This window comes from Scyliorhinus canicula, chromosome 14 (genome assembly GCF_902713615.1).
Source record: "Scyliorhinus canicula chromosome 14, sScyCan1.1, whole genome shotgun sequence".
Taxonomy (NCBI): Eukaryota; Metazoa; Chordata; class Chondrichthyes; order Carcharhiniformes; family Scyliorhinidae; genus Scyliorhinus; species Scyliorhinus canicula.
The window spans coordinates 119,391,998-119,418,294 of record NC_052159.1 but is presented as its reverse complement, the minus strand read 5'-3'; the positions used below and the strand labels follow the sequence as shown (position 1 = coordinate 119,418,294).

General features: G+C 46.8%; 1 protein-coding gene across 2 annotated transcripts in view; it reads right to left on the bottom strand.

Annotated features, from left to right (window-relative positions):
• Positions 1 to 1,580: 1,580 nt before the first annotated feature.
• Positions 1,581 to 26,297, bottom strand: part of LOC119977893 — a 164,686-nt gene continuing 139,969 nt past the window's right edge. For both annotated transcript variants that reach the window (XM_038819181.1, XM_038819180.1), the window contains exons 6-8: positions 20,963 to 21,041; positions 2,860 to 2,893; positions 1,581 to 2,207 (exon numbers count right to left, since the gene is read on the bottom strand). In XM_038819181.1, the coding sequence (XP_038675109.1) occupies positions 1,938 to 2,207; positions 2,860 to 2,893; positions 20,963 to 21,041 (383 nt within the window). In that variant the 3' untranslated portion in view covers positions 1,581 to 1,937. The remainder of the gene's footprint in view (positions 2,208 to 2,859; positions 2,894 to 20,962; positions 21,042 to 26,297) is intronic.

The following is a 26,297-nucleotide window of genomic DNA, read 5'->3' as shown; positions in this document are numbered from 1 at the left end:
TTTGGACTGTGGGAGGAAACCGGAGGACCGGGAGGAAACCCACGCAGAAAAGGGGAGAAATTGCAAACTCCACACAGAAAGTGACTCAAGGCCGGAATTGAACCCGGGACCCTGGAGCTGTGAGTTAGCAGTGCTGACCACTGTACCACTGTGCCACCCTATTATTGTTGAAGTTTGTATGATTCATGTGGCAGTCCAGGCTATTTCCTGCTTCCAGTTTAGGGCTGATAAACTCTTTGCGATAAACTTGAAATTAAGCTTCAGCATATTGCGATAACCCTATATATTAATAACCAGGTTATTAGTCAAACAAAAGGTTGTAATCAAACTGTGCAGTGCTTTAGTCCGACCATATCTTGAGCAATGTGCCATGGATTGGTGCTGAGAAACAAAGATTCACCTGAGGAAGGAGCAGTGCTCCGACAGCTAGTGTTTGAAACAAACATGTTGGACTTTAACCTGGTGTTGTAAGACTTCTTACTGAGAAACAAAGTGGTCAATCAAATGCTGGAATCCTCAGTGACAAACATTTGAGTTGTGAAGAAAAGCTATACCACTGGGCTTTTTAGCCTGGAAAGTCGGCACTTAAGAACTAATCTTATAAATGCGTTTGAAATAATGAAGGGAGTGGAAACAAGAATGCAGAAAGCACTTTACAATAAATTTGAAGAGTAGAACAAGGTTCACACAAATAAAAGATAAAAGGGCGGCATAGTAGCACAGTGATTCCTCACAGCACCAGGGACCCAGATTCAATTCCGGTCTTGAGTGACTGTGTGGAGTTTGCACGTTCTCCCCTTGCCTGCGTGGGTTTCCTCTGGATGGTCCTGTTCCTCACACTGTCCAAACATGTGTGGGTTAGGTGGATTGACCATGCTAAATTGCCCCTTAGTGTCTAAAGGTGTGCAGGTTGGGTTATGAGGATAGGCTGGGGTGGATGCTGGAGTGGACATGGGTAGTGTATCCTTTTGGAGGGTCAGTGTAGATTTGATGGGCCAAATGGCCTCCTTCTGCACTGTAGGGATTCTATGAAATTGAGGACTGATGTCTGAAAGATTTTCTTTAAGTCTGATCAACACTTGGACTGGGTTTTTCAATGGAGTTCTGGAGGCAAAATCATTTCAGAAACTGTTTTACGATATCTCAGCGATGCACTTCAAAACAGACCTGCTTATTTTCTCCTAAAATATAAAAATACATTTTGAATTATGAGCAATATCAGCTATCAAATATATAATAGTGGTTTAATTGCTGAAATATATCTTCACTTTCATAGAACATAGAACAGTACAGCACAGAACAGGCCCTTCGGCCCTCGGTGTTGTGCCGAGCAATGATCACCCTACTTAAACCCACGTAACCCGTAACCCAACAATCCCCCCCATTAACCTTACACTACGGGCAATTTAGCATGGCCAATCCACCTAACCCGCACATCTTTGGACTGTGGGAGGAAACCGGAGCAACCGGAGGAAACCCACGCACACACGGGGAGGACGTGCAGACTCCGCACAGACAGTGACCCAGCCGGGAATCGAACCTGGGACCCTGGAGCTGTGAAGCATTGATGCTAACCACTATGCTACCGTGAGGCCCCAATTCATTTGATACAAAACCGATCTAAGCTATAAGGTTAGGCAAGCTAGAGGAAAGTCTCCCAGAGGGTAATTGCGGATTGACAGAGTAATCTGCAGATAAATCCAACCTTACAGTCTGACTTTGGGAGACTCCATGAAGGAAAAAAATTAAACTAAATAAGCAGTCAAAATGGTATTCTTCTGGTCCCTTCAGTGTTTCAAGTCACAGGCCACTTCTGGCTGACTAGGGCCATGAGAGAATTTGCTTCATTTTCCATACAAACTTGGGGCTGGCTTACAATCAATCAAACTAGCCTTTCAAGGCTGCAACAATGGAATGAACTCCATTAGAGGTGTTACTTAAACCACAGACGCTTGATCATTTGTATCAAGCTTGAGAGATTTAACATTCTGTTTGGAATCTTCAGGTGCATTGTTATCTTGTTTAGCAGCACGGAATACATCAACATCACCCAGAGTCTCCTGGCTTGTATTTGTAGAGCCAGTATTTATTTGGGAATCCTTTGGATTATTAACCTTGCTTGCATCATCTCGAAGATCCTGTTGTGTTTTGATGCAGTGAAGGCCATCAATGGCAGTCTGGTATCCAATGTTTTGAACAGAATATTGCTGAAAAATATAAATTATAAATTAATTTCAACACTTCCAATAGGTAATAAACCTAGGGCAGCTGAAATCATCAATTGCAAAAGTAATCAACACATCATCCAGCCAGGAAACATTTTTGGTAGGTTTTGTGTGTGTCCCTCCCCCACCCCATGGACAGTAAGCAATCTGCCTGGGTGGATTGCCCAGTCTTTATATAATTCACTTAGTTTTCATTCAGACCATTTTAATCAGGCTGTTTCGATAAAGAAATCAAGCAATGCACAATTAAAACCATCCAGGTCACACACATGCTCTGGCATTGTCCAGATCACCACAAATATAACTTTTACAAAGGCATTTGTAAAACCACTCACTCAAAAGCCTTTTTAATATGCAATTGAGATCTAATGTTGTCATTGCCAAATGCAATTTTAACTCTGTCCTGATCACGAAAGCAGCTTTGGTTTTCCTGCCAGAAAAAGACTGGGATTTGAAGAGGCCCTAAATTTTTTTTGTGGGACCAGCAGGCATTCCTCTTGGTCCCATGGGGACATTTAGAGGTCTTTTCTCCTCCAGACTCCCCTACTTCCTCCTCATAAGATCCTCTCAGAACCAATACCCCACTCCTGCACGCGGCTATTGATACTAAGAATAAAGAGTAATATGTTCTCACCTGGGGAATAACAACCAGTTGTTTTCTTCTATGCCTGAAATACAAGATTACAAATGTTTTATCAGTAATATTATTTCAAACTTGCCATAACTCAAGACTGACAAGGTGCAAAATGGAGATCAGTAGCACCATTGTTTTCTTGTTTACTGATGGTTACTGTTGGGGGACTAAAGTAGTGACAAATGGACTGACACATTCTTATGCAATCTCACTAAGCACCATCACGATAAAAGAATAAGAAGTGATGCCTGTTATCCATGTCTAATGCAGCTGTTCATCCCCCTGCATTGGGAACTGCAGGCCTTGCTTCTGGCTGCTGCTGAACCTTGGTTTTCCTGAGACCGCTGGTACCAATATTGATTGCCTCTTGAAGAAGCAAAGATAAACATTACATAAGTTAAAACAAGGGTGAATATTTATCATAATCACTGCTGCTCCCAATCCCAATATGTCTGACTTCTCTCCTGATTCCAACCAAGTCACATGAACCTCATCTTTAGGACAGTAAGAAGTCTTACAACACCAGGTTAAAGTCCAACAGGTTTGTTTCAAACACAAGCTTTCGGAGCACAGCTCCTTCCTCAGGTGAATGGAGAGGTATGTTCCAGAAACATTTATATAGACAAAGTCAGAGATGCTGGACAATGCTTGGAATGCGAGCATTTGCAGATAATCAAATCATTACAGATCCAGAGAGAGGGATAATCACAGGTTAAAGAGGTGTGAATTGTCTCAAGCCCGAACAGTTGGTAGGATTTTGCAAGTCCAGGCCAGATGGTAGGGAGTGGATGTAATGCAACATGAATCCAAGATCCCAGTTGAGGCCGCACTCATGCGTGCGGAACTTAGCTGTAGGTTTTTGCTCAGCAATTCTGTGTTGTCGCGTTTCCTGAAGACCGCCTTGGAGAACGCTTACCCGGAGATCAGAGGCTGAATGCCCCTGACTGCTGAAGTGTTCCCCGACTGGAAGGGAACATTCCTGCCTGGTGATTGTCGCACGATGCCCGTTCATTCGTTGTCGCAGTGTCTGCATGGTCTCGCCAATGTACCACGCTTCGGGACATCCTTTCCTGCAGCGTATGAGGTAGACCACATTAGGCGAGTCGCACGAGTATGTGGCGCGTACCTGGTGGGTGGTGTTTCCACGTGTATTGGTGGTATCCAAGTAATTACCCAGCCTTCAGAACAGCGACCACGACACCACACAACCCTGCCAGGGCAATCTCTGCAAGACATGCCAGATCATCGACTTGGATACCACCATTACACATGGAAACACCCCCCACCAGGTACATACTCGTGCGACTCGACCAATGTAGTCTACCTCATACGCTGCATGAAAGGATGTCCCGAAGCGTGGTACATTGGCGAGACCATGCAGACTCTGCGACAACGAATGAACGGGTATCATGTGACAATCACCAGGCAGGAATATTCCCTTCCAGCCGGGGAACACTTCAGCAGTCAGGGGCATTCAGCCTCTGATCTCCGGGTAAGCGTTCTCCAAGGCGGTCTTCAGGACACGCAACAACGCAGAATTGCTGAGCAAAAACTTATAGCTAAGTTCCGCACGCATGAGTGCGGCCTCAACCGGGATCTTGGATTCATGTTGCATTACATCCACCCCCCACCATCTGGCCTGGACTTGCAAAATCCTACCAACTGTTCTGGCTTGAGACAATTCACACCTCTTTAACCTGTGATTATCCCTCTCTCTAGATCTGTAATGATTTGATTACCTGCAAATGCTCACATTCCAAGAATTGTCCAGCATCTCTAACTTTGTCTATATAAATGTTTCTGGAACATACCTCTCCATTCACATGAGGAAGGAGCTGTGCTCCGAAAGCTCGTGTTTGAAACAAACCTGTTGGATTTTAACCTGGTGTTGTAAGACTTCTTACTGTGCTCACCCCAGTCCAACGCCGGCATCTCCACATCATCTTTAGGAGGCCTATCACCTGCTCAATCATGGACTGGGTGGAAGCATGTGCATCATTGTAGCTCTCCGCAACAGCACTCTGCAGATGGGAAACTAGCATCATCAACTGAAAGTATCTCTTGACCTGGAGGAACCAGCCTTGCAATCACTGACATCCTTCAAAAATCTGAGGCACCTGGGAATGGATCAGTACGTCGTCATTGAGAGCTCTCTGGGTACCAAGCACAATCATGTAGGATTTGCCTTCTATGATTGCGTAACAGCTACATGTTCAACGAGTGGAATCTTTTTCTATTGATCAATGTGACTGGCTGCTGCCAGGGTGGTCTCAAGGCCACATTTGTCAAGTCCACCCTCCACTTGTGGGAAACCTGAGGTTGCTGCAAATTCCGACACTCTTGTAACCTGGCTTTTAGGATCCAGGTGGGATTTGACATATTGGTGCACTCTCCCATGTGCACTTGTGTGTTGATGACTGGGAGATGCCTCATGAATCTGTAGTGGTGGTGTGGAAGGATTCACTGGCAGAAAAGTTCACAATGAAGGCAGTGACCTTCAATTCCACCAGCATGGGATTCTCTCCAAAACCTTGCAGCTGCAGTTCCTTATCGAGAAGCTGGCAGATGTGAGCAACCACATCCTGAAACACCCGAAGAAGCATTACTTTTAACTCATTTGTAGCTACAGGTTGCAATACATCTGTGGTCAGGCCAAGCATCACCTTTGCAGTGGACTCTGTTCACCAGTATCTTGACCTTCTTGAAGCCTGCTGGCCCTTGCTCTTCCTGGCCCTGTGCCAACCTGAAGTGGGCCCTTTTTCCCCACATCTGGTTGACGATCAGTACAAAAACCACTGATCACTTGCCTGCAGCCTGAATCATTAATATCTCAGTTGATCTGTGACTGCATTGAATGAATATATTTAGAGAGAATATTCTTTACAGTTTTTCCACCATCTGAAATCCAGCATGCCAGTTCCGGCCTTTGTCTCGGTGTGGCATTTCCACCCTATCCCTCGGTGGTGAAGGGCTTCCTGAAGAACCAGAGATGGGTATTGTTCCTCTTCATACATAACTGTGATTGCAGACATTGCTCTTTCATCAAGTTAATGAGAGTCATATATGAAGATCTTCCCTCTGATATTATTCCAGTTGTCTCCACTAGGCTTTAAACTGTATACTTTGTACATAAACTTTATTGTCACAAGTAGGCTTACATTAAACTGCAATGAAGTTACTGTGAAAAGCACCTAGTCGCCACATTCTGATGCCTGTTCGGGTACACCGAGGGAGAAGTCAGAATATCCAATTCACCTAACACATCTTTTGGGACTTGTGGGAGTAACCCACGGAGACCATTCCTTGGTGTCACAGAAAGACCAAATGCATGAACCCTTGTCAGGCATGGTCATCCGCCTGGGAGGGTGGAGGGTTGGAGTCACGGGTTGGCTGCTCCTTGGAGGCATCCAGCTCTCTCCTTCCCTTCATCCCTGCCTCTGACAGCAGCAGTTAGAAAATCATATAGAAATGCATGGCAGCTCCACACCTTACTAGGGCCTCAATGTTATCAGACTCCTGGTCAGGGAACAAACTGCTGCCGTGTGGGCTTGACCAGAGAGAAGCATAGAGTTAGAGAATTCTTAGCACTGCTGCATCACAGTGCCAGGAACATGGGTTCGATTCTGACCTTGGGTGGCTGTCTGTGTGGGTTTCCTCTGTGTTTCGTCGCACAGTCCAAAGATGTGCAGGTTAGGTGGATTGGTCATGATAAATTGCCCCTTCGTATTCAAAGATTGGAAGGGGTTGCGTTTATGCGGTGGGGTTGGTGCAGGCTGAATGGCCTCCTCCTGCACTGTAGGAATTCCATAATTCTACAATTCTAATTGCACAGATATGCCCTGTCCATACAAAACAGGACAAATACAAGTCGGTGGTATTATTGAACCATCAGTTTACTCTCAGCTATCAGCAAGGTGCTGTCAAATAGCAACTATTCGCCCAACAAAGCTCAATTTGGTATCTGCCAACATTATTCAGCTCCTAACCTCATTACAGACTTAGTCCAAATGTGACTAAAGAGCTGGATTCCAGAGGTGACGTGAGAGTGGCTGCCTTGACATAAAATTCAACATTTCAATAAGTGTGGCATCAAGAACCCCAATCAAAATTGAAGTCAGTGGAGATCAGAGGGAAAACTCTCCAATGGGTGAAATCACCTAGCACAAAGGAAGATGGTTGTGATGGTTGTTGATCCATCATCATAGCTCCAGGGTATTGCTGAAGGAGTTCCTCAGGGTCATGTCCTAGGCCCAACCATCTTCAGATGATATATCACTGATCTTCCTTCCATCATAAGGTGAGAAGTGGGGATGTTTGCTGATGATTGCTCAATGTTCAGCACCATTGTGACTCCTCAGATACATGAAACCCAAGACAACATTCAGACTTGGGCTAATAAGTGACAAGTCACATTTGTGCCAAATGACCATCTCCAACAGGGGAGATTCTCACCATCTCCCCTTGGCATTCAACGGAATTGTTATCACTGAACTAACCTCCTCACTCCCCAAATCATGTCCACCACCTATAAGGAACAAATCAGGTTTATTTTATTCATTCATGGGATGTGGGTGTTGCTGTCTGGGCCATTCATTGCCTATCACTGATTACTCTTTCTTGAACTGAGTGGTTTGCTAGGCCATTTCAGAGTCAACCACATTATTGTGCGTCTGGAGTCACATGCAGGCCAAAGATGGGCAGCATGGCAGCACAGTGGTTAGCACAGTTGCTTCACAGCTCCAGGGTCCCAGGTTCGATTCCCAGCTTGGGTCACTGTCTGTGCGGAGTCTGCATGTTCTCCCTGTGTCTGTGTGGGTTTCCTCCCACAGTCCAAAGTGTTAGGTGGATTGGTCGTGCTAAATTGCCCTTAGTTTCCTGATTTGTTCCAAAAAGGTTAAAGTGGGGTAACTGGTTATGGGGATAGGGTGGAGGTTTGGGCTTGGGTAGGGTGCTCTTTCCAAGAGCCGGTACAGACTCGATGGGTCGTATGACATCCGTCTGCACTGTAAATTCTATGATGGCAGATTCCCTTCCCTAAAGGACATTAGTGAACCAGATAGGTTTTTGTGACAATTCACAATGGTTTCATGGTCATCATTAAAATGTTAATTCCTGATTTTCATTGAATTTAAATTTCACCAGAACCAGAGTCCACAGAGCAGTTCCCTGGATCTCTGGGTTACTAGCCGAGTGACAATACCACTGTGGCATCACCTCCCCTTGATTATGATGGAATTCTCTCCAATTACCTGAATGAGTGTAGCTCCAAAAACACTCACAAACTTGAAACAAAGAACAAAGAAAATTACAGCACAGGAACAGGCCCTTCGGCCCTCCCAGCCTGCGCCGATCCAGAATCTTTATTTAAACCTGTCTCCTATTTTCCAAGGTCTACTTCCCTCTGTTCCCGCCCATTCATATACCTGTCTAGATACTTCTTAAATGATGCTATCGTGCCCGCCTCTACCACCTCCGCTGGCACCCACCACCCTCTGCGTAAAAAACTTTCCACGCACATCTCCCTTAAACTTTCCCCCTCTCACCTTGAAATCATAACCCTTTGTAACTGACACCCCCACTCTTGAGAAAAACTTGTTGCTATCCACCCTGTCCATACCTCTCATAATTTTGTAGACCTCAATCAGGTCCCCCCTCAACCTCCGTCTTTCCAACGAAAACAATCCTAATCTACTCAACCTTTCTTCATAGCTAGCACCCTCCATACCAGGCAACATCCTGGTGAACCTCCTCTGCACCCTCTCCAAGGCATCCACATGTTGGTAATGTGGCGACCAGAACTGCACGCAGTATTCCAAATGTAGCCTAACCAAAGTCCTATACAACTGTAACATGACCTGCCAACTCTTGTACTCAATACCCCGTCCGATGAAGGCAAGCATGCTGTATGCCTTCTTGACCACTCTATCAACCTGCGTTGCCACCTTCAGGGTTCAATGTACCTGAACTCCCAGATCTCTCTGTACATCAATTTTCCCCAAGACCCTTCCATTGACCATATAGTCCGCTCTTGAATTTGATCTTCCAAAATGCATCACCTCGCATTTGCCTGGATTGAACTCCATCTGCCATTTCTCTGCCCAACTCTCCAATCTATCTATATTTTGTTGTATTCTCTGACAGTCCTCCTCGCTACCTGCAACTCCACCAATCTTAGTATCATCTGCAAACTTGCTAATTAGACCACCTATACCTTCCTCCAGGTCATTTATGTAGATCACAAACAACAGTGGTCCGAGCACGGATCCCTGTGGAACACCACTAGTCACCCTTCTCCATTTTGAGACACTCCCTTCCATCACTACTCTCTGTCTCCTGTTGCCCAGCCAGTTCTTTATCCATCTAGCTAGTACACCCTGATCCCCATACGACTTCACTTTTTCCATCAACCTGCCATGGGAAACCTTATCAAACGCCTTACTAAAGTCCATGTATACGACATCTACAGCCCTTCCCTCATCAATTAACTTTGTCACTTCCTCAAAGAATTCTATTAGGTTTGTAAGACATGACCTTCCCTGCACAAAACCATGCTGCCTATCACTGATAAGTCTATTTTCTTCCAGATGTGAATAGATCCTATTCCTCAGTATCTTCTCCAACAGTTTGCCTACACTGACGTCAAGCTCACAGGTCTATAATTCCCTGGATTATCCCTGCTACCCTTCTTAAACAAAGGGACAGCATTAGCAATTCTCCAGTCCTCCGGGACCTCACCCGTGCTCAAGGATGCTGCAAAGATATCTGTTAAGGCCCCAGCTATTTCGACCCTCGCTTCCCTCAGTAACCTGGGATAGATCCCATCCGGTCCTGGGGACTTGTCCACCTTTATGTCTTTTAGAATACCGATAACTTCCCCCTTCCGTATAACAACTTGACCGAGAGTATTTAAACATCCATCCCTAGCCTCAACATCCGTCTTGTCCCTCTCCTTTGTGAATACCGATGCAAAGTACTCATTAAGAATCTCTCCCATTTCCTCTGAGTCCACGCATAAATTCCCTCTTTTGTCTTTAAGTGGGCCAATCCTTTCTCTAGTTACCCTCTTGCTCCTTACATACGAATAAAATGCTTTGGGATTTTCCTTAACCCTGTTAGCCAAAGATATTTCATGACCCCTTTTAGCCCTCTTTATTGCGCGTGTGAGATTCGTCCTACTTTCACGATATTCCTCCAAAGCTTCATCAGTTTTGAGTTGCCTCGATCCTATGTATGCTTCCTTTTTCATCTTAGCTAGTCTCACAATTTCACCCGTCATCCATGGTTCCCTAATCTTGCCATTTCTATCTTTCATTTTCACAGGAACATGTCTGTCCTGCACTCTAATCAACCTTTCCTTAAAAGACTTCCACATTTCAAATGTGGATTTACTCTTAAACAGCTGCTCCCAATCCACATTCCCGAGCTCCTGCCGAATTTTGTTATACTCTGCCTTTCTCCAATTTAGTACTCTTCCTTTTGAACCCCTCTTGTCCTTGTCCATGAGTATTCTAAAACTTACGGAATTGTGATCGCTATTCCCAAAGTAATCACCGACTGAAACATCAACCACCTGGCCGGGATCATTCCCCAATACCAGGTCCAATATGGCCCCTTCCCAAGTTGGACTATTCACATACTGCTCTAAAAACCTCTCCTGGATGCTCCTTACAAACTCTGCTCCATCTACGCCTCCAACACTACACGAATCCCATTCAATGTTGGGGAAGTTAAAATCTCCCATCACAACCACCCTATTGCTCCTACATTTTTCTATAATCTGTCTGCATATTTGTACCTCTACTTCATGCTCGCTTTTGGGAGGCATGTAGTAAAGTCCCAACAATGTTACTGCACCCTTCCTATTTCTCAGCTCCACCTATATTGCCTCAGTGCTCGAATCCTCCATCATGCCCTCCTTAATCACAGCTGTGATATCATCCCTGACGAGTAATGCAACTCCTCCACCCCTTCTACCTCCCTCTCTATCCCTCCTGAAGCATCTATACCCTGGGATATTCAGTTGCCAGTCCTGCCCTTCCCTCAACCAAGTCTCAGTAATACCAATAACATCATATTCCCAGGTACTGATCCAAGCCCTAAGTTCATCTGCCTTACCTGCTACACTTCTCGCATTAAAACAAATGCACCTCAGACCACTTTTGCGTTCATCATCTCTTCCCTGTCTACTCTTCTCCTTAGTCACATTGAGTTTATTGTCTCATACCTTACTGGCTTTAGTTGCTGCTTCTTTACTGACCTCTAACTTCCTAATCTGGTTCCCATCCCCCTGCCACATTAGTTTAAAACCTCCCCAACAGTGTTAGCAAAAGCACCCCCTAGGACATTGGTTCCAGTCCTACCCAGGCATAGACCATCCGGTTTGTAATGGTCCCACCACCCCCAGAACCGGTTCCAATGTCCCAAAAATCTGAACCCCTTCCTCCTGCACCATCTCTCAAGCCACGTATTCATTCTGACTATTCTTGAGTTTCTACTCTGACTGTCCCGTGGCACTGGTAGCAATCCTGAGATTACTACCTTTGAGGTCCTACTTTTTAACGTATCGTCTAACTTCCTAAATTCTGATTGTAGGACCTCATCCCTTTTTTTACCTATATCGTTGGTGCCTATATGCACCACGACAACTGGCTGTTCACCCTCCCCCTTCAGTATGTACTGCAGCCGATCGGAGACATCCCTGACCCGAGCACCCGGGAGGCAACATACCATTCGGGAGTCTCGTTTTTAATGCAAGATAAAGCGGCCTGCTCGATCAGGACCCTATACACGACCTTAAACATTCACTCCCTTCATCAGCGGCACAGAGCAGAGCAGTGTTTCCCATCTAAAAAATACACTGCATCAATTCACCAAGGTCCCGTTAACAGCAACTATCAAACCGCAAGCTCTACCACCTTGAAGGGCAAGGGCAGCAGACATAGGGGGACTCCACCTGCAAGTTCCTTCCAAGCCACACACCATCCAGACTTGAAATTATAACACTGTTCCTTAACTGTCGCTGGATGAAAATGATAGAACTCGTTTCCTAACAGCACTGTGAATATACCTGCACCACATGGGCCGTGCACAGTAAGAAGTCTTACAACACCAGGTTAAAGCCCAACAGGTTTGTTTCGAATCACTAGCTTTCGGAGCACTGCTCCTTCCTCAGGTGCTCCTTCAGCTGAGGAAGGAGCAGTGCTCGAAAGCTAGTGATTCAACACAAACCTGTTGGACTTTAACCTGGCGGTGTAAGACTTCTTACTGTGCTCACACCAGTCCAACGCCGGCATCGCCACATCATCACATTGGCTGCAGCAGTTTCAAGGGCAATTAGGGATGGGCACCAAATGTTGGTGTTGCCAGTACATCCCAAGGGAAAATTAAAAAATAAATGCTGTTCATTATATCAAAGAGCATTGGAGGAGTCCAGAACCAACCAGGTACTGGGTTGTGTTTAATCTTGGAGTCTATCATTTTCAACATCCATCAGTGAAACACACCATACTGCAGCATCTGCTGACCAACGCCATAGATTCTATTGCAATACTATATTCTATTACCATATATAAGCTTCTATATTATTTTAGCTTCTCTTGAGGATCTAAGTGATACAGTGAAAGCTCACATTGCTTCCTTGTAACCATACTGCTGCTGTGGCTTTAGATATTCAAATGTGCTTCCAGGACATCGCAGCAGTTCATCAGTCTTGCTAGGGGTTTGCTAGGGGGCTCCCCAGGAGTGTGGCTGTGGCTCCTTCAAGCACAAACCTCTCTCAGGATGACTGAATTCATGCTCCCACCCCTACACTGTCCTGTCTGGTGTAGAGCTCCCTCAGAGGGAACGGAATATGCTTTGTTTCATAAAACTGGTTGAGTTTACATGAGGCGCCACAAGAGAAATTTGTGTGCAGTCATTGGTATCCTGCACGCTGGCAAAGCATGCAGTCTTTGCAAACTCTTGTGCTTGCTCCCTTGCTTGTCTTTGGCAAGAGGGAAGCTGTGTCTCTGTTACGTGAGCCTTTGTGATATCCCTCAGCAGACTGGAAGGAGCCAAAACCATAAATGTTAAGACTCTGGTTACTCAATAACCACAGGCAATGTAGTCCTTGCTTTCTTTTGGTTGCAGCTGTGCATGGAATAGTTGCTAGGTTTTATTCACAACTGTCATAATATACATCCATGTATATGATGGAGTGCAGACAGGCACTGATTGACACACAGGATGACCAATGAGCACACAGAACACAGCAGCCAATCACCAGACAGGACACGGCCACTATGAAGCCAGAGGGCACCAGTTTTCCCGCTCTCTTGGAATCCAGCCTCTGAGACAGTCAGAGCTCAAGAGCATTAGCCAGTGCAAACACCAAGTGGTAGTCAGTTAGTCTGTCCATATAGACCCAGCCTACCCAACACATCATGGTACCAGGTCTAGATGCTGAGAATTGACAGACTCACCTTGAGGTAATCAGCGTTGACCAGCAATCAGCCATCCGGTAACATGGACAACGTCCACATCGCCGGCAACCTCGGTGGAAACTGGAAGATTTTCAAACAGAAGTTCCAACTCTATCTCGAAGCCACCGACCTCGAGGCCGCATCGGACGCCAGGAAGATCGCACGATTCCTCTCCACAGCCGGGGACCACACTATCCACATCGACAAATCCCTTACATTCGCTGAAGGCGAAGGCAAGACGAAATTTAAAACAGTCCTGCTGAAGTTCGACAGCCACTGCGACATTGAGATGAATGAGTGCTTTGAACGGTACATTTTCCAGCAGAGGCTTCAGGGTAAGGATGAACCTTTTCAGTCCTTTTTGACCCATCTCTGCATCCTCGCACAGTCATGTAACTATGACTCAACAACTGATTCCATGATCCGGGATCAGATCGTTTTCGGGGTCCACTCCGATTCCCTTCGCCAGCAGCTCCTGAAATTCAAGCAGCTCACCCTCACCATTGCCATTCCGGGCTCGAGCACAGGCGGGCCACGACCGAGGGGACGGCGAGACCAACGACCAGCCTCCGCAGGTGCGTACATCATTCGACCGCACTGCGCATGCGCGTTGGCGCACGGAACGGGCTGACTTTGGCGTCATGCCGTGTCCGAATTGTGGCTCCGCCCATTTAAAGCGGCAATGTCCGGCAAAATCACGACGCTGTCTACAGTGTGGCAAGCTTGGCCACTACACAGCCCTTTGCAGATCTGCTCCACTGCCCAGCATCCAGCGATCCCAGCCATGGCGCAGTAGCGTCCGTTCGGTACAGCAGGCCGTGCCAGACTCCAACCCCGACAGCCCACCAGATCCTGACGCCGAGTGCCTCAAATCCCCATTCCGCGTGGGCATCATTACTGAGCATGCGCTGCCTTTCTCAAAGATGGTGAAACACCTCCCAATCCTGAACGTAGATGCAGACGACGAGTGGTGTGCTATCCTTACAGTTAACGAGGCTCGCATCCGTTTCAAGCTGGACACCGGCGCCTCAAGCGAACCTCATTTCGAAATCCGATCTCAACACCATCCGCGTCAGACCAAGCATTCTTCCACCGGCCTGCCAGCTCCTTGACTACAATGGCAATGACATTGCTGCCAGTGGCTCATGCCAACTTGGAGTATCCAATAGGTCACTTAAAGTAATGCTGCGATTTAAGATCGTAGGACCTGACAGACCATCCTTGCTCAGTGCTCGGGCCTGACAGAGCATCCCTGCTCGGGGCTCGGGCCTGCAAACTCCTGGTTCAGGAGTTCACACCATGTCATCCTCACAGGCGACGTCCTCACCTGATGAAAACTTCCAGGCTCAAATTGATGATATCATAGCACAATACCATAGCGTGTTCAAAGGTATGGGCACACTCTGATACCGATACAAAATCCTGCTGAAACCCAGTGGTTCACGCACCGCGTCGGGTGCCGGCACCCCTCAATGACCGCCTCAAGCAGCAGTTGCAAGATCTCCAGGACCAGGGCATCATATCAAAGGTCACGGAACCCACGGACTGGGTCAGCTCCATGGCTTGCGTCAAGAAGCCGCCAGGGGAGCTTCGAATCTCTTTCGACCCCAAAGATTTAAACCGCAACATCATGAGGGAACATTACCCGATAAGCAAAATGAGAAGAGTTAACCAGCGAGATGGCTCAGCCCAAATTCTTTACAAAGCTGGACGCCTCCAAGGGGTTCTGGCAAATACAGCTGGACGCATCCAGTCGCAAGCTGTGCACATTCAATACCCCATTCGGTCACTACTGCTACAACTGAATGCCCTTTGGCATCATCTCTGCCTCAGAGGTATTTCACCACATAATGGGACAAATGATGGAGGGCATCGAGGGGGTGCGAGTGTACATTGACGATGTCATAATCTGGTCCACAACTCCTCAAGAACACATCGATCGCCTCAAGCGGGTATTCCACAGGATCTACGAGCATGGCCTCCAACTTAACAGAGCCAAATGCTCGTTCGGTCAATCATAAATCAAATTCCTTGGTGACCACATCTCACAGCAAGGCGTGCGGCCAGATGCTGACAAGGTTTCGGCGATCAATGCCATGAAGACCCCAGAGGACAAGAAAGCGGTCCTCCACTTTCTAGGGATGGTCAACTTCCTTGGGAAGTTCATTCCCAACATGGCGAGCCACCCCACAGCCCTCCGCCATCTCGTCAGAAAATCGACGGATTTCCAGTGGCTACCCGCTCATGAGAAAAAATGGCGTGAGCTGAGGGCAAAACTCACCAAAGCCCCGGTGCTGGCATTTTTTGACCCCGCCAAGGAAACAAAATATCCACTGACGCGAGCCAGGACACTATTAGGGTGGTGCTCCTCCAACGGGATAACTCCTCCTCCTGGGCCCCAGTTGCATATGCCTCTAGAGCCTCAAGATGCCCACTGAACAACGGTATGCTCAGATTGGGAAGAAATGCCTGGGCCTCCTAACAGGAATCGACAAGTTCCACGACTATGTGTATGGCCTCCCTAAATTCACGGATCTGCTCCAGTGGGTGATGCAGCACCTCACGAATGGCTGGCAGAAGGGACAGTATCCCCAGGTTTACAATGTCAAGGACGATCTGACGGTGGTAGACGGCATCCTCATGAAGCTTGACAGAATTGTGATCCCGCAGAGCATGCGAGCTATGGTGCTCGGCCAAATCCACGAGGGTCACCTGGAGGTCGAGAAATGTCGACGTAGAGCTCGGGAGGCAGTCTACTGGCCAGGCATCGGCCAAGACATTGCCAACACGGTCCTCAATTGCCCTACGTGTTAAAAATTTCAGCCGGCTCAACCTAAAGAAACTCTGCAGCAACATGAGATGATGACCTCCCCATGGTCCAAAGTCGGTGTTGACCTGTTCCATGCCAAGGGGCGTGACTATGTCCTCCTGGTCGACTACTTTTCCAATTACCCCGAAGTGGTCAGACTGCCTGATCTCACATCGGCGGAGGTGATTAAGGCATGCAAGGAAACTTTTGTCCGACATGGGATACCACTCACGGTGATGAGTGACAACGGCCCCTGTTTTTTCAGCAAGGAGTGGTCAGATTTCCCTTGGCTATACAACTTACGGCACGTCACATCCAGCCCCCACTACCCACAGTCAAACGGGAAGGCCGAAAAAGGGGTCCACATCGTAAGGCTGCAGACTCAGGCTCCGATTTCAACCTGGCACTGTTGGCATACAGAGCGACCCCGCTGTCCACTGGGTTGTCTCCATCGCAGCTTCTCATGAACCGCTCACTGCGAACGACAGTTCCAGCCATCCACATTCCATACCTTGACAACCTCCCGGCCATACAGAAGATGCAGAAGCCCAACATACATCAGCATACGACGCTCATGCCACGGATCTCCCCGAGCTGGTCCTAGCTGATCGAGTTTGTGTACAGCTGCCTGATGATGGTTGTTCCGGCACAACTGTGGTGGTCAAGCAAGTGGCCCCGAGATTGTTCCTCATTCGCATGGCTGATGGCTCTTTCCTACGACGCAACAGGTGGGCACTGCGCAGATTTCCACGCCCGCCACCCGACAGTGATGTCCCACCTCACACACTGCTTCCTCCGGATGCGCCCTGCCACTGGGCCACCGATCTACCAGCAATCCTGCCGACCTCTGCGACCACCGCATTGGCGGCAGTGCCGCCCATCCAAGTTGTAGACGACCCCTGATCCACCCTTGAGGCGGTCAACCAGAATTCGTCGCCCGCAACAGAGACCAAACTAATGGACTGAATGTTGCATAACTTTGTTACCTCATCGTTTTGACACCTGTAAATATTGTTTTTTTCTACTGCTTTATCTGCCCTATATCTGCACTAGCGACACTTTCCTATGTATATAAGTTAGCATATTCTGTATATCATCACGTACATAAACACATCTTCACGCACATGCACCTCAATATTTATTACCTGAACACAAACTTCACAAAAAAAAAGGGGGGAGATGTCATAATATACATCCAGGTATATGATGGAGTGCAGATAGGCAGTGATTGACACACAGGATGACCAGTGTGCACACAGAACACAGCAGCCAATCACCAGACAGGACACGACCAGTATAAAGCCAGAGGGCACCAGTTTTCCCGCTCTCTCTCGAGATCCAGCCTCTGAGACAGTCAGAGTTTGTGAGCGTTAGCCAGTGCAAACACCATGTGGTCGTCAGTTAGTCTGTCCATATAGACCCAGCCTACCCAACACATCATGGTACCAGGTCTGGATACTGAGAATTGACGGACTCACCTTGAGGTAATCAGCGTTGACCAGCAATCAGCCATCCGGTAACATGGATGACGTCCGCATCGTGAGCGTTAGCCAGTGCAAACACCATGTGGTCGTCAGTTAGTCTGGTCAGGCTCGCCTCAGGTCTCCAGTCAAGTCAGCATAGTGTCAACCCACAGTTAAGCATGTAATATAGTTAGATGTTAAAAAAAATCGTGTTGCATCTCATCAAATGTTGGAAGTCTGTCTCTCGCTACACTGCATCAAACGCAGTCCACATAGACCCAGCCTACGTAACACATCAACAACCTCTTTTGTAAAACAAAAATACATCAAGTATTGTCCTTGCCAGAGTTGAGGTTAATGAATTTTTCTCTAACCTTCAACGGATATGACCAACTACTGAAAGCCCTTCTTAATGTCCACCTCCCTCTTTGAGCAGCTTGTTCTGCTCTGCAAACCTCTCCTCATTCTCCTAATCATGATTGATTCCCAGAGGAAGCCATGTCTGTTGTGTGCTCATCTTGTTGGCTGGGATGGTGTGTGTATATGTAGCTGCAACTTGTCAACCTCCTGGGTGGCAAACGCAAATCTGGCGAATCTGGGGCTGTTTATCATTGGAACTGCTGGTATTCCATGTGGCACCGGTGCTAGCCCCTTATCAGTCGCTGAATTGGTCAAGGTGCGGCACCAGTTTTGCTGTCATGGATCTACAAATCCTGCCCTGGCATCGACACGAAGGGAGCGATTCTCCAGTCGCGCTCTGCTCTCGCTTGAGATTCTCTTGGGATTCTCCGAAGTCCTGCGAGACATCAGAGTCGGACCCTCGCTCCAAATGGGCGGTACCAAATGACACTCACATAAGTAGGTTGTAATCCTACTTATAATCTACCTGCCTAGGATACACTGGCCTCCCGCAATTCTCTGACCTCCCCAGGGAGGCTGCAGTCGGGCGCCGATCAATGCTGGTCCATACAAACATGGAACAAGTGGAACAGCACTTGGGCCACCAGAGACCCCAGGGTGGTGAGAGTAAATGTGTTAGTGGCTCCCTGGCCCTCGTCCTGGCAGTGCCAAGGTGTACAATGGCATTGCCAAACCAGCAGGACTCTTGCCAGGGTGGCAATGCAAGGATGCCTGAGTGTCAGGGTGGCACTGCTAAGGGGCCATACATGAAACAAGGGGTTTGAAGGGTGGGGGATTACAGGGCAGGTAAAGATGGGCCTCCGGGAGATTACGTGGGTGATGGGTGAGGAGGGGGTGCTGTAAGGGGGCTTGGGGGGGCCTGAAGAGGGGGATCCCCAGGTACCCCAGAGCGGGGTGTTCTCACTTGGGGGTGTGGGGTAGTGTACATGTGTGTGGGGTGTGACATTGCCCATGGGTGGGGGCAATTCTCAGTGTGGGCTAAACCAGTGAGAAACTCCCCGGGTCCCAAAAAAGTGGCTAACTGTCATTGAATAGCGGTGGGGAACTCTCTTGCATAGCCGGCGGGAAACTCCCTGAAAAACCCGTCACAAATTAACTTCAAAACTTTTTGGGAGAAACCTGCCCCGAGTCTCAAGAAGAGAGGATCCAGTCGCATGTCCTCCACTTTCTAATGCAACAACCTAAAAGAAAATCAAACCTGGTATTATATGGTTGGAAATTGAAATATGTAACGAGATACACAGTCTCCTTCCTCAATCTGTACTCCTCTCTCTAATACTTATAAAATTTATCTCCATTTAAATAATGACTGCACCTCAAAATAGTCAATGTTGGTGGAAAGCACCTTGGGACATTTCTCAGAGATGTTCAAAGGTGCGAGAGTGGAAATTCCTTCCTTCCTGCTCCTATCCTTCTTTCATTTGTTCCTTCTCCTTTTCCTTTCTTTTTCACCTATTTACTTTCCTCTCCGCCTTGCCCCATCTGCAAGATAGTCCTCTTCTCTCAACAAATTGAAGTGCATCAATGTTGTTTATTATCACAAGAGAAAGTAATTCCCAAGCTGGCCAGTTTGATTTAACAGGACTTTTCTGCTCTGGAGTGAAACAATGAAGGAAAGAGATGTTTGAAGACCAGCAATATACAGACAGCTTTTTTTCGAACTTCTGCTTCGCAAGCCATGAATGCATATCTGGAATTGAGGCAACTGGACATCTGCCCTTGAGCTTCTACGATATGCTTCGGACTCACGAAGCTCAGTTTCCAGACTTGAATTCTTATATTTGAAAAATGTGCACTATTACCAAACTCAGCAGTAGCTTGTTCTGTAATTGGTCTGCCAGGAACAAAGGATGTGCAATATATGTAATTGAAATAATGATGTGATTCCAATTAGTTTGCTAAACTGTATATAAATAGAAGTTGATTCAAATGACTTAATTAGTGCACTTCAACAATGGCTAATCTGATACATGTGAATTCAATTCATTTTAGTGAATCATCTTGAGCTACTTTATTGTGTTGGTTCCTGATTTCCTAATGTTCTCTCTGCAGATGAGAAACTGACCAATCAGAAAATTGACTCTGAAATGTCAGCTCTTTGAACTTCTGGTCGAATCTGTGTGTATTGAATGTGAACAACTTGCTTTTCCACATGTGCAACAGACAGATGTTAAAACAGTTACCACTAACAGCCGCATTTCAACACAGATGTAACATACTGAGCTCAATGCGTGTGTAACAGCCCTGCACACCTACTGTTAATGAGCATACACAATCTGAGGTAATCTGTTCCTGTTTTTAATATTCTCTTTGATCCTAGATGGCCTGTTTTGGAATTTGGAACAGGTTATAGATCAAAGCATACAAAATCTGTCAGCATTTTCAGTAGCTTTAAGGGCTAATTGCAGACTCCTGCGCTGCCAACAAGGGATGATACTCACAGGAAGAGCTTGGCGGGATTCCGCAGCTTCACAGCCTGTGATTTGCAGCTCATTAAATTCAAGGAATGTAAAGTCAGGGGCTGCATGCCTCAATTTCTAGACTTATGCCCTCCCCTGAGTGCTGCTTCCTGTTTGCAGCTCAGGAACTCGAATCAATCCTCCAGTTCATCATTTAGCCTTGATGCCCTCACTGTAGCCATAGGGCTGAGGTATACTCACCTTCTGTGATTTAAGGACCGATTTTAAACACAGCTCTGTGAATTTTCCCATCAAGGGAGATGATCTCTAAAACTCAGGAAATTTCCCAATATGTCATGTCACTGGACCAGGCTTGCTTCAGGAGCGTATTCAGCAAATAACCCCTCCAGCAGAGGGAGATGGTATTTTGTGGGCATTGCACAGGCTCTGGGTCAGCCCAATAGCCTCAATTCTAATGAACTTTTTGAAGGGATATTTGAAGTTAATAGAATAAATGTGTGATAATTTAAACCAGAATTTAAACCTACTTACCACCTCAAAACATAGCAAAAACAGGCACTTGCTGCGAAGATCACACTTACTGCTATTAGCACAGCTCTTGTCGGAAACCCTGTAATAATAAATCACAATTTATTTGCCTTAATTGATTTCAAGTTTTTTTTAGTAACACAGGCATTAAAATCCTCTTTTATATCATTTACCACTGTAAAACACACAGAGTGTTCCTGTACCAGCCTCCCTGAACAGGCGCCGGAATGTGGCGACTAGGGGCTTTTCACAGTAACTTCATTTGAAGCCTACTTGTGACAATAAGCAATTTTATTCTTTCATTCAAAGGATCATTACTTTTGCCCATTTAATCAATAAAGGCCACAGATTTCTGCAATGTGATTTTGTCCCCTAAACTTTTGATTCTAACACTTGCAACAGGCTTATTCTACCCTACTTCCCTCAAGCACCAACTGAAAATTGATTAATTCTTCCTCTACCTGTCCCAGAAGAAAAACCACACAAATTTTTTTAATGTTTTCTGGACCATACCTTGCCCTGAATCAACTTCCTGACAGCTGTCCAAGCGGGGAAACCACAAGGGGGGGAATCTTGCTGAGGCTTTAGAGGTCAGGGGAGCCAGCGACATATCCACATTGCCTCCTTTACAGAAGGCTTACAAGGTCACCAGCCAACGGGCAGTGCCGAGGCTAACAGTGAGTTTACCCTGGAATCAAGACCCTGGCAGCAGAAGTCTTGCCCACTGAGAGCTGCCAGACAATCAGAGGCCAGCAGCTCTTGTGTGCTCAGCAGTGCTACAGTGGAGGCTATGGCTGCTGCCTGAAGGGCAGTCACTGGAGTCTCAGGATCGTGGAGCTCTCCAATAATGTGAGGGAGTGGGGGTTGCAGGCTACCCATCCCCCTGAGATGACAAGCAGCTGAATTTTACCTTCAATGCACGCAACATGGCACTAAGCCCAGCAGTAGCTGCATTAATTATTCATAGATTCATAAACGTTTACAGCACAGAAAGAGGCCATTTGGCCCATTGTGTCCATGCCTGTCAAAAAAGTTCTGACTACACTAGTCCTATTTGCCAGCATTTATCCAAAAGCCCTGGTGGCTATGGCGGTGCAAGTGAATATCTAAATATTTATTAAATGTTACGAGAGTTTCTGACTCTACCACCCTTTCGGGCAGTGAGTTCTAGAATCCCACCACCCTCTGGGTGAAAATGTTTCTCCTCAATTCCCTTCTTAGTCTTCTGCCTCTTAACTTAACTCTATGTCCCCTGGTTATTGACCCCTCCATTAATGAAAAAAGCATCTTCCTATCCATCCTTTCTATGCATCTCATATTTCTACACGTCTCTATCCCGTCCCCTCTCAACCTTTGCTCTTCCAAGGAAAGCAGTCACAATATATCCAATTTTTCCACATACCTCAGACCCTCTAGCCCATTGGTTAATACCAATGGCAGCAGAATTATGCCCTTAAGTGGTCATCAATTGGCCACTTTAAGAGCCTCAATTGGTGGCGGGATTGGAAGATCATGCACCAGTCTTCCCTACCCAGAATCTAATTCAAGCATTGACAAGATAGCAGCAGGATTGTTGTTGGCCACCATCTCACCCAAGAACAAAATCTTCCTGCCTCCACTGCTCATCGCCAACAAAGCGCAAGATTCCACTCAAGGCATTCCCATACCCATCCCTACCCATCCACTCCTTATGCTGGCCTGTAGTTAAGATTGCATTCATGGGAGCTGATCTGATAAAGCAGGAAACTGCCAGCTTTGGGCAAATGTCCTTAGCATCTCAGATCAATATGACAGGACAGTTGATTAGTAGCTCATACCATTTTAACACTCACTCCCAACCCACAACCTCCAGTTATTCTATTTATTTTCCAACTGAAATCATCCATGTTGTGTTAGACCTCAAATGACTCACTTAGGGTAGTGCATCTGCCAGTTTGTATCGAGATATACAACCCCCACTGATAACCTGTACCATGACACCTCCCCCACTGCCAGCCTGTGTCAAAATGCCTCACTCACAGAACTAACCTCAAAAACGTCCATCTTATTCAACATTGATTTCCTGCATCCTGCAACTGACTTTCCCATGGTCTCAGAATTGGAGCCTTTCTCCTCCATTCAGAATTCAAATGGATAAAAGCAAATTACTGTGGGTGCTGGAATCTGAAACAGAAACAGAAAATCATGGACAATCTCAGCAGGTCTAACAGCATCTGTGGAGAGAGAAGGATGAGTCATCAAGACTCAAAACATTAGCTCCTTTCTCTCTACACAGATGCTGTCGAACATGGTGATATTGTCCAGTATTTTCTGTTTTTGTTTCACAATTCAAATGGCTTCTGTCTGTACTTTGACCTTAAAAACACATCTCTAAACTCCGATTCGCCCAGCAGCTTTTAATGGAGCATAATTGGCACATCAAAAATTACACTTCAATGGAATCTGTTCCTGGTACTCTTAGTTAATATGGAATATTTCCAATCATTCTTCCACCTGAAACTTCCTGAACCTACTCTCTAAATACTTCACTTTGATCCATGCCACTGGTATAAATTGAAATTGTAAAGTTATGGGGCAGAATTCTCTGTTTTTGCTGCTAAGTGCCGCGCCGGCGTGGTGTTTCGAGACTGACAAATCGGCGCGAACCTCTCACCGATTCAGGTACCAGTGAGGGACTAGCACCAGCGTCGCGTGAAATGACCACAGAACATGCAGAAAACAGCTGGAGAATGGCCGGGTCCCGGGTCGCGCATGCGCACGGATGACGACCTGCAGCGGTCGCACCATGCAACATGGCACCAGATGTGCGCTGACCCGACCTGCAAACTGCAACCCCACAGCCCACCCCAGGCCACCCACCACGGTCCCCCCAGCCCTCACTGAAGCCCCCCCGGCCAGCGACACGGATCCCGGCCGACTGTGGCACCGCTGGACACAGTCCGCAGCCCCCACAGCGGGTTCTTGGTTTTTGTGAGGACAAGTGTCCCGCGCCGTCAGGAACTTGGCCCATCTGTGATGGAGCATGGTGAATCGGCTCGGACCCGATTTCAGCGTTGGAATGGATTCTCCGCCTGAGCAATGATTACAATATTGGCATCAGGCAACGGAGAATCCAGCCAATGGATCGTAATTCCACTCAACATTCTTTACTCAAATGAAAATCCCCCTCACCTTCCTAAGTTTCAAAAACTGAATTTCCTCTATGATCCTCTGATACTATTTTTTCAATTCGATCACAGGCTCTTCTTAATCCTCCATGCTGAATAAAATATTTTTTCACACAATAGTGTAGAGTATCCACAGAGTTATATCTCAATTCGGAACCAAATGCAATGGGTTTCATGGCTGCCCAAGTTGTGGATCCCGATAGTTGACAAATCTGAGATCAGTATGTACAACATGTCACGTGCCAGTCATTGGAAGATAGCTATTTTTTGTGAAGCAGGATATCTAAGACCTGAGCCTACTGCATGGATTTAAAAAGCTGCTGTAAAAAATAATTGTGCTTCAGAACAAACACAATTTTTTTTACTAAATTGAGATACTCAATTATTTTTTTCCAATTAAGGGACAATTTAGGTGGCCAATCCACCTAATCTGCACATCTTTGGGTTGTGGGGGTGATACCCACACAAACACGGGGAGAATGTGCAAACTCCACATGGACAGTGACCCAGGGCCGGGATCGAACCTGGGACCTCAACACTGCAGACAGCAGTGCTAACCACTGTGCCATCGTGCCACCCCAGAGCAAACACTCCTGTCCCCCCGCCTCCTGTTTCTCGGTGGTGTGCTGTTCCCTGACGCCGGAATTCTATACTCCTACTGCTTGTCAATGGGATTTCCCATTAAAGCCACCCCACTCCGCCCCGGCGGGGACAGGGAATCCCAACAACCGGAGAATTCTGACCACATAAAGCGATGTTGTACAAAACCCTGGTCAAACGGGTATGTTTTAAAGAACCTTAAAGGAGAAGAGGGATATGGAGTGATTTATGAAAGGGATTCTGGAGTTAGGGTTTTGCAGTTAGTGACATGACTGCTTGTGTTGGAGCAATGAAAGTGAGGAATCTACAAGAGGCCAGAGTCAGTGGAACATATCGAGATCTTTGAGAGCTTTCAAACTAGAAGGGGTTACTAAGGCAGAGAAGGATGAAAGCATGGAGGCTTTTACAAAAATTGTTGATTATCTTAAAAGCAGTTTAATGGGGTGGGAATGGTGAAGTGTATTAACTACTTCAATGAGCCTGGGCTGCTACTTTGAAGTCTCCCCCTTATTAAAACTCAGTGAAATGTCAATGATTTGACTACTAGGGTGGCATGGTGGTGCAATGGTAAACACTGCTGCCTCACAGTGGCCCATGTTCAATTCCAGCCTCCGGTGACTGTTGAAGTTTGCATTTTCTCCCTGTGTCTGCGTAAGTTTACTCCGCGTGCTCTAATTTCTTCCCACAGTCCAAAGATGTGCAAGTTAGGCAGATTGGCTGAGCTAATTTACCCCTTAATGTCCAAAAGGTTAGGTGGGTTGCTTCTTCCAAGGGTCGATGCAGACTCAATGGGCTGAATGGCATCCTGCTGCGCTGTAGGGATTCTATGATCCTTCTTTTATAATAGTGGACTAGTTCCTCGTTGTCCACTTTAAAAGAATCTTAACAAGCTGTCAATTTTCCCAAATCCTTATTAATCCATTTCTGCAAAGTATGGAATCACCTGGATATTAATCATGTGATTTTGCCACCTGCATCCGACCCCCTTTTTCTATCCTACATGCCTGCAGTGCCGAGAATAAGCACGCTATTAAACACAACCTTTTTTTTTCAGGCCTCGGTGAGGAATGTCCTGTTGAGGATGCAGTTAGGTTGATTTCATGCACGGACAAGCACAGCTCTTCAGTGCAAAAAGAGATCAGGGCTCCATTTTTAAATGCCACCCCAATCTCTGGACCCCTCACCGTGGGTGCCTTGGAACTGTCAGCCTGGCACCTTGGCAGTGCCCCTGCCATCCTGATAATGCCAGGGTGGCACTGCCAGGGTACCCAGATGCTTGGGTACAGGATGCTTGGGTACAGGATGCCTGGGCATCAATGCCACGGTGCCCGGGTGGCATCGGGGGTGCCAGAGTCCAACCACCTGCCTAGAGCACAACCGCTCGGGGACATCCGATCGCCTGGGAGACCCCCCCAAGTGCCATTTCACCAGTCCCCATTTGTGGATAGCAGTGTGAAGCGGTGCCACCACCTGAGATCTCCTTGGCACGGCCATTCGATCTGGGCCTTGGGATAATCCGGCGTAGGTCATATTTAACTGAAGCTAACTGCTCACTTAAATATGCAAATCTG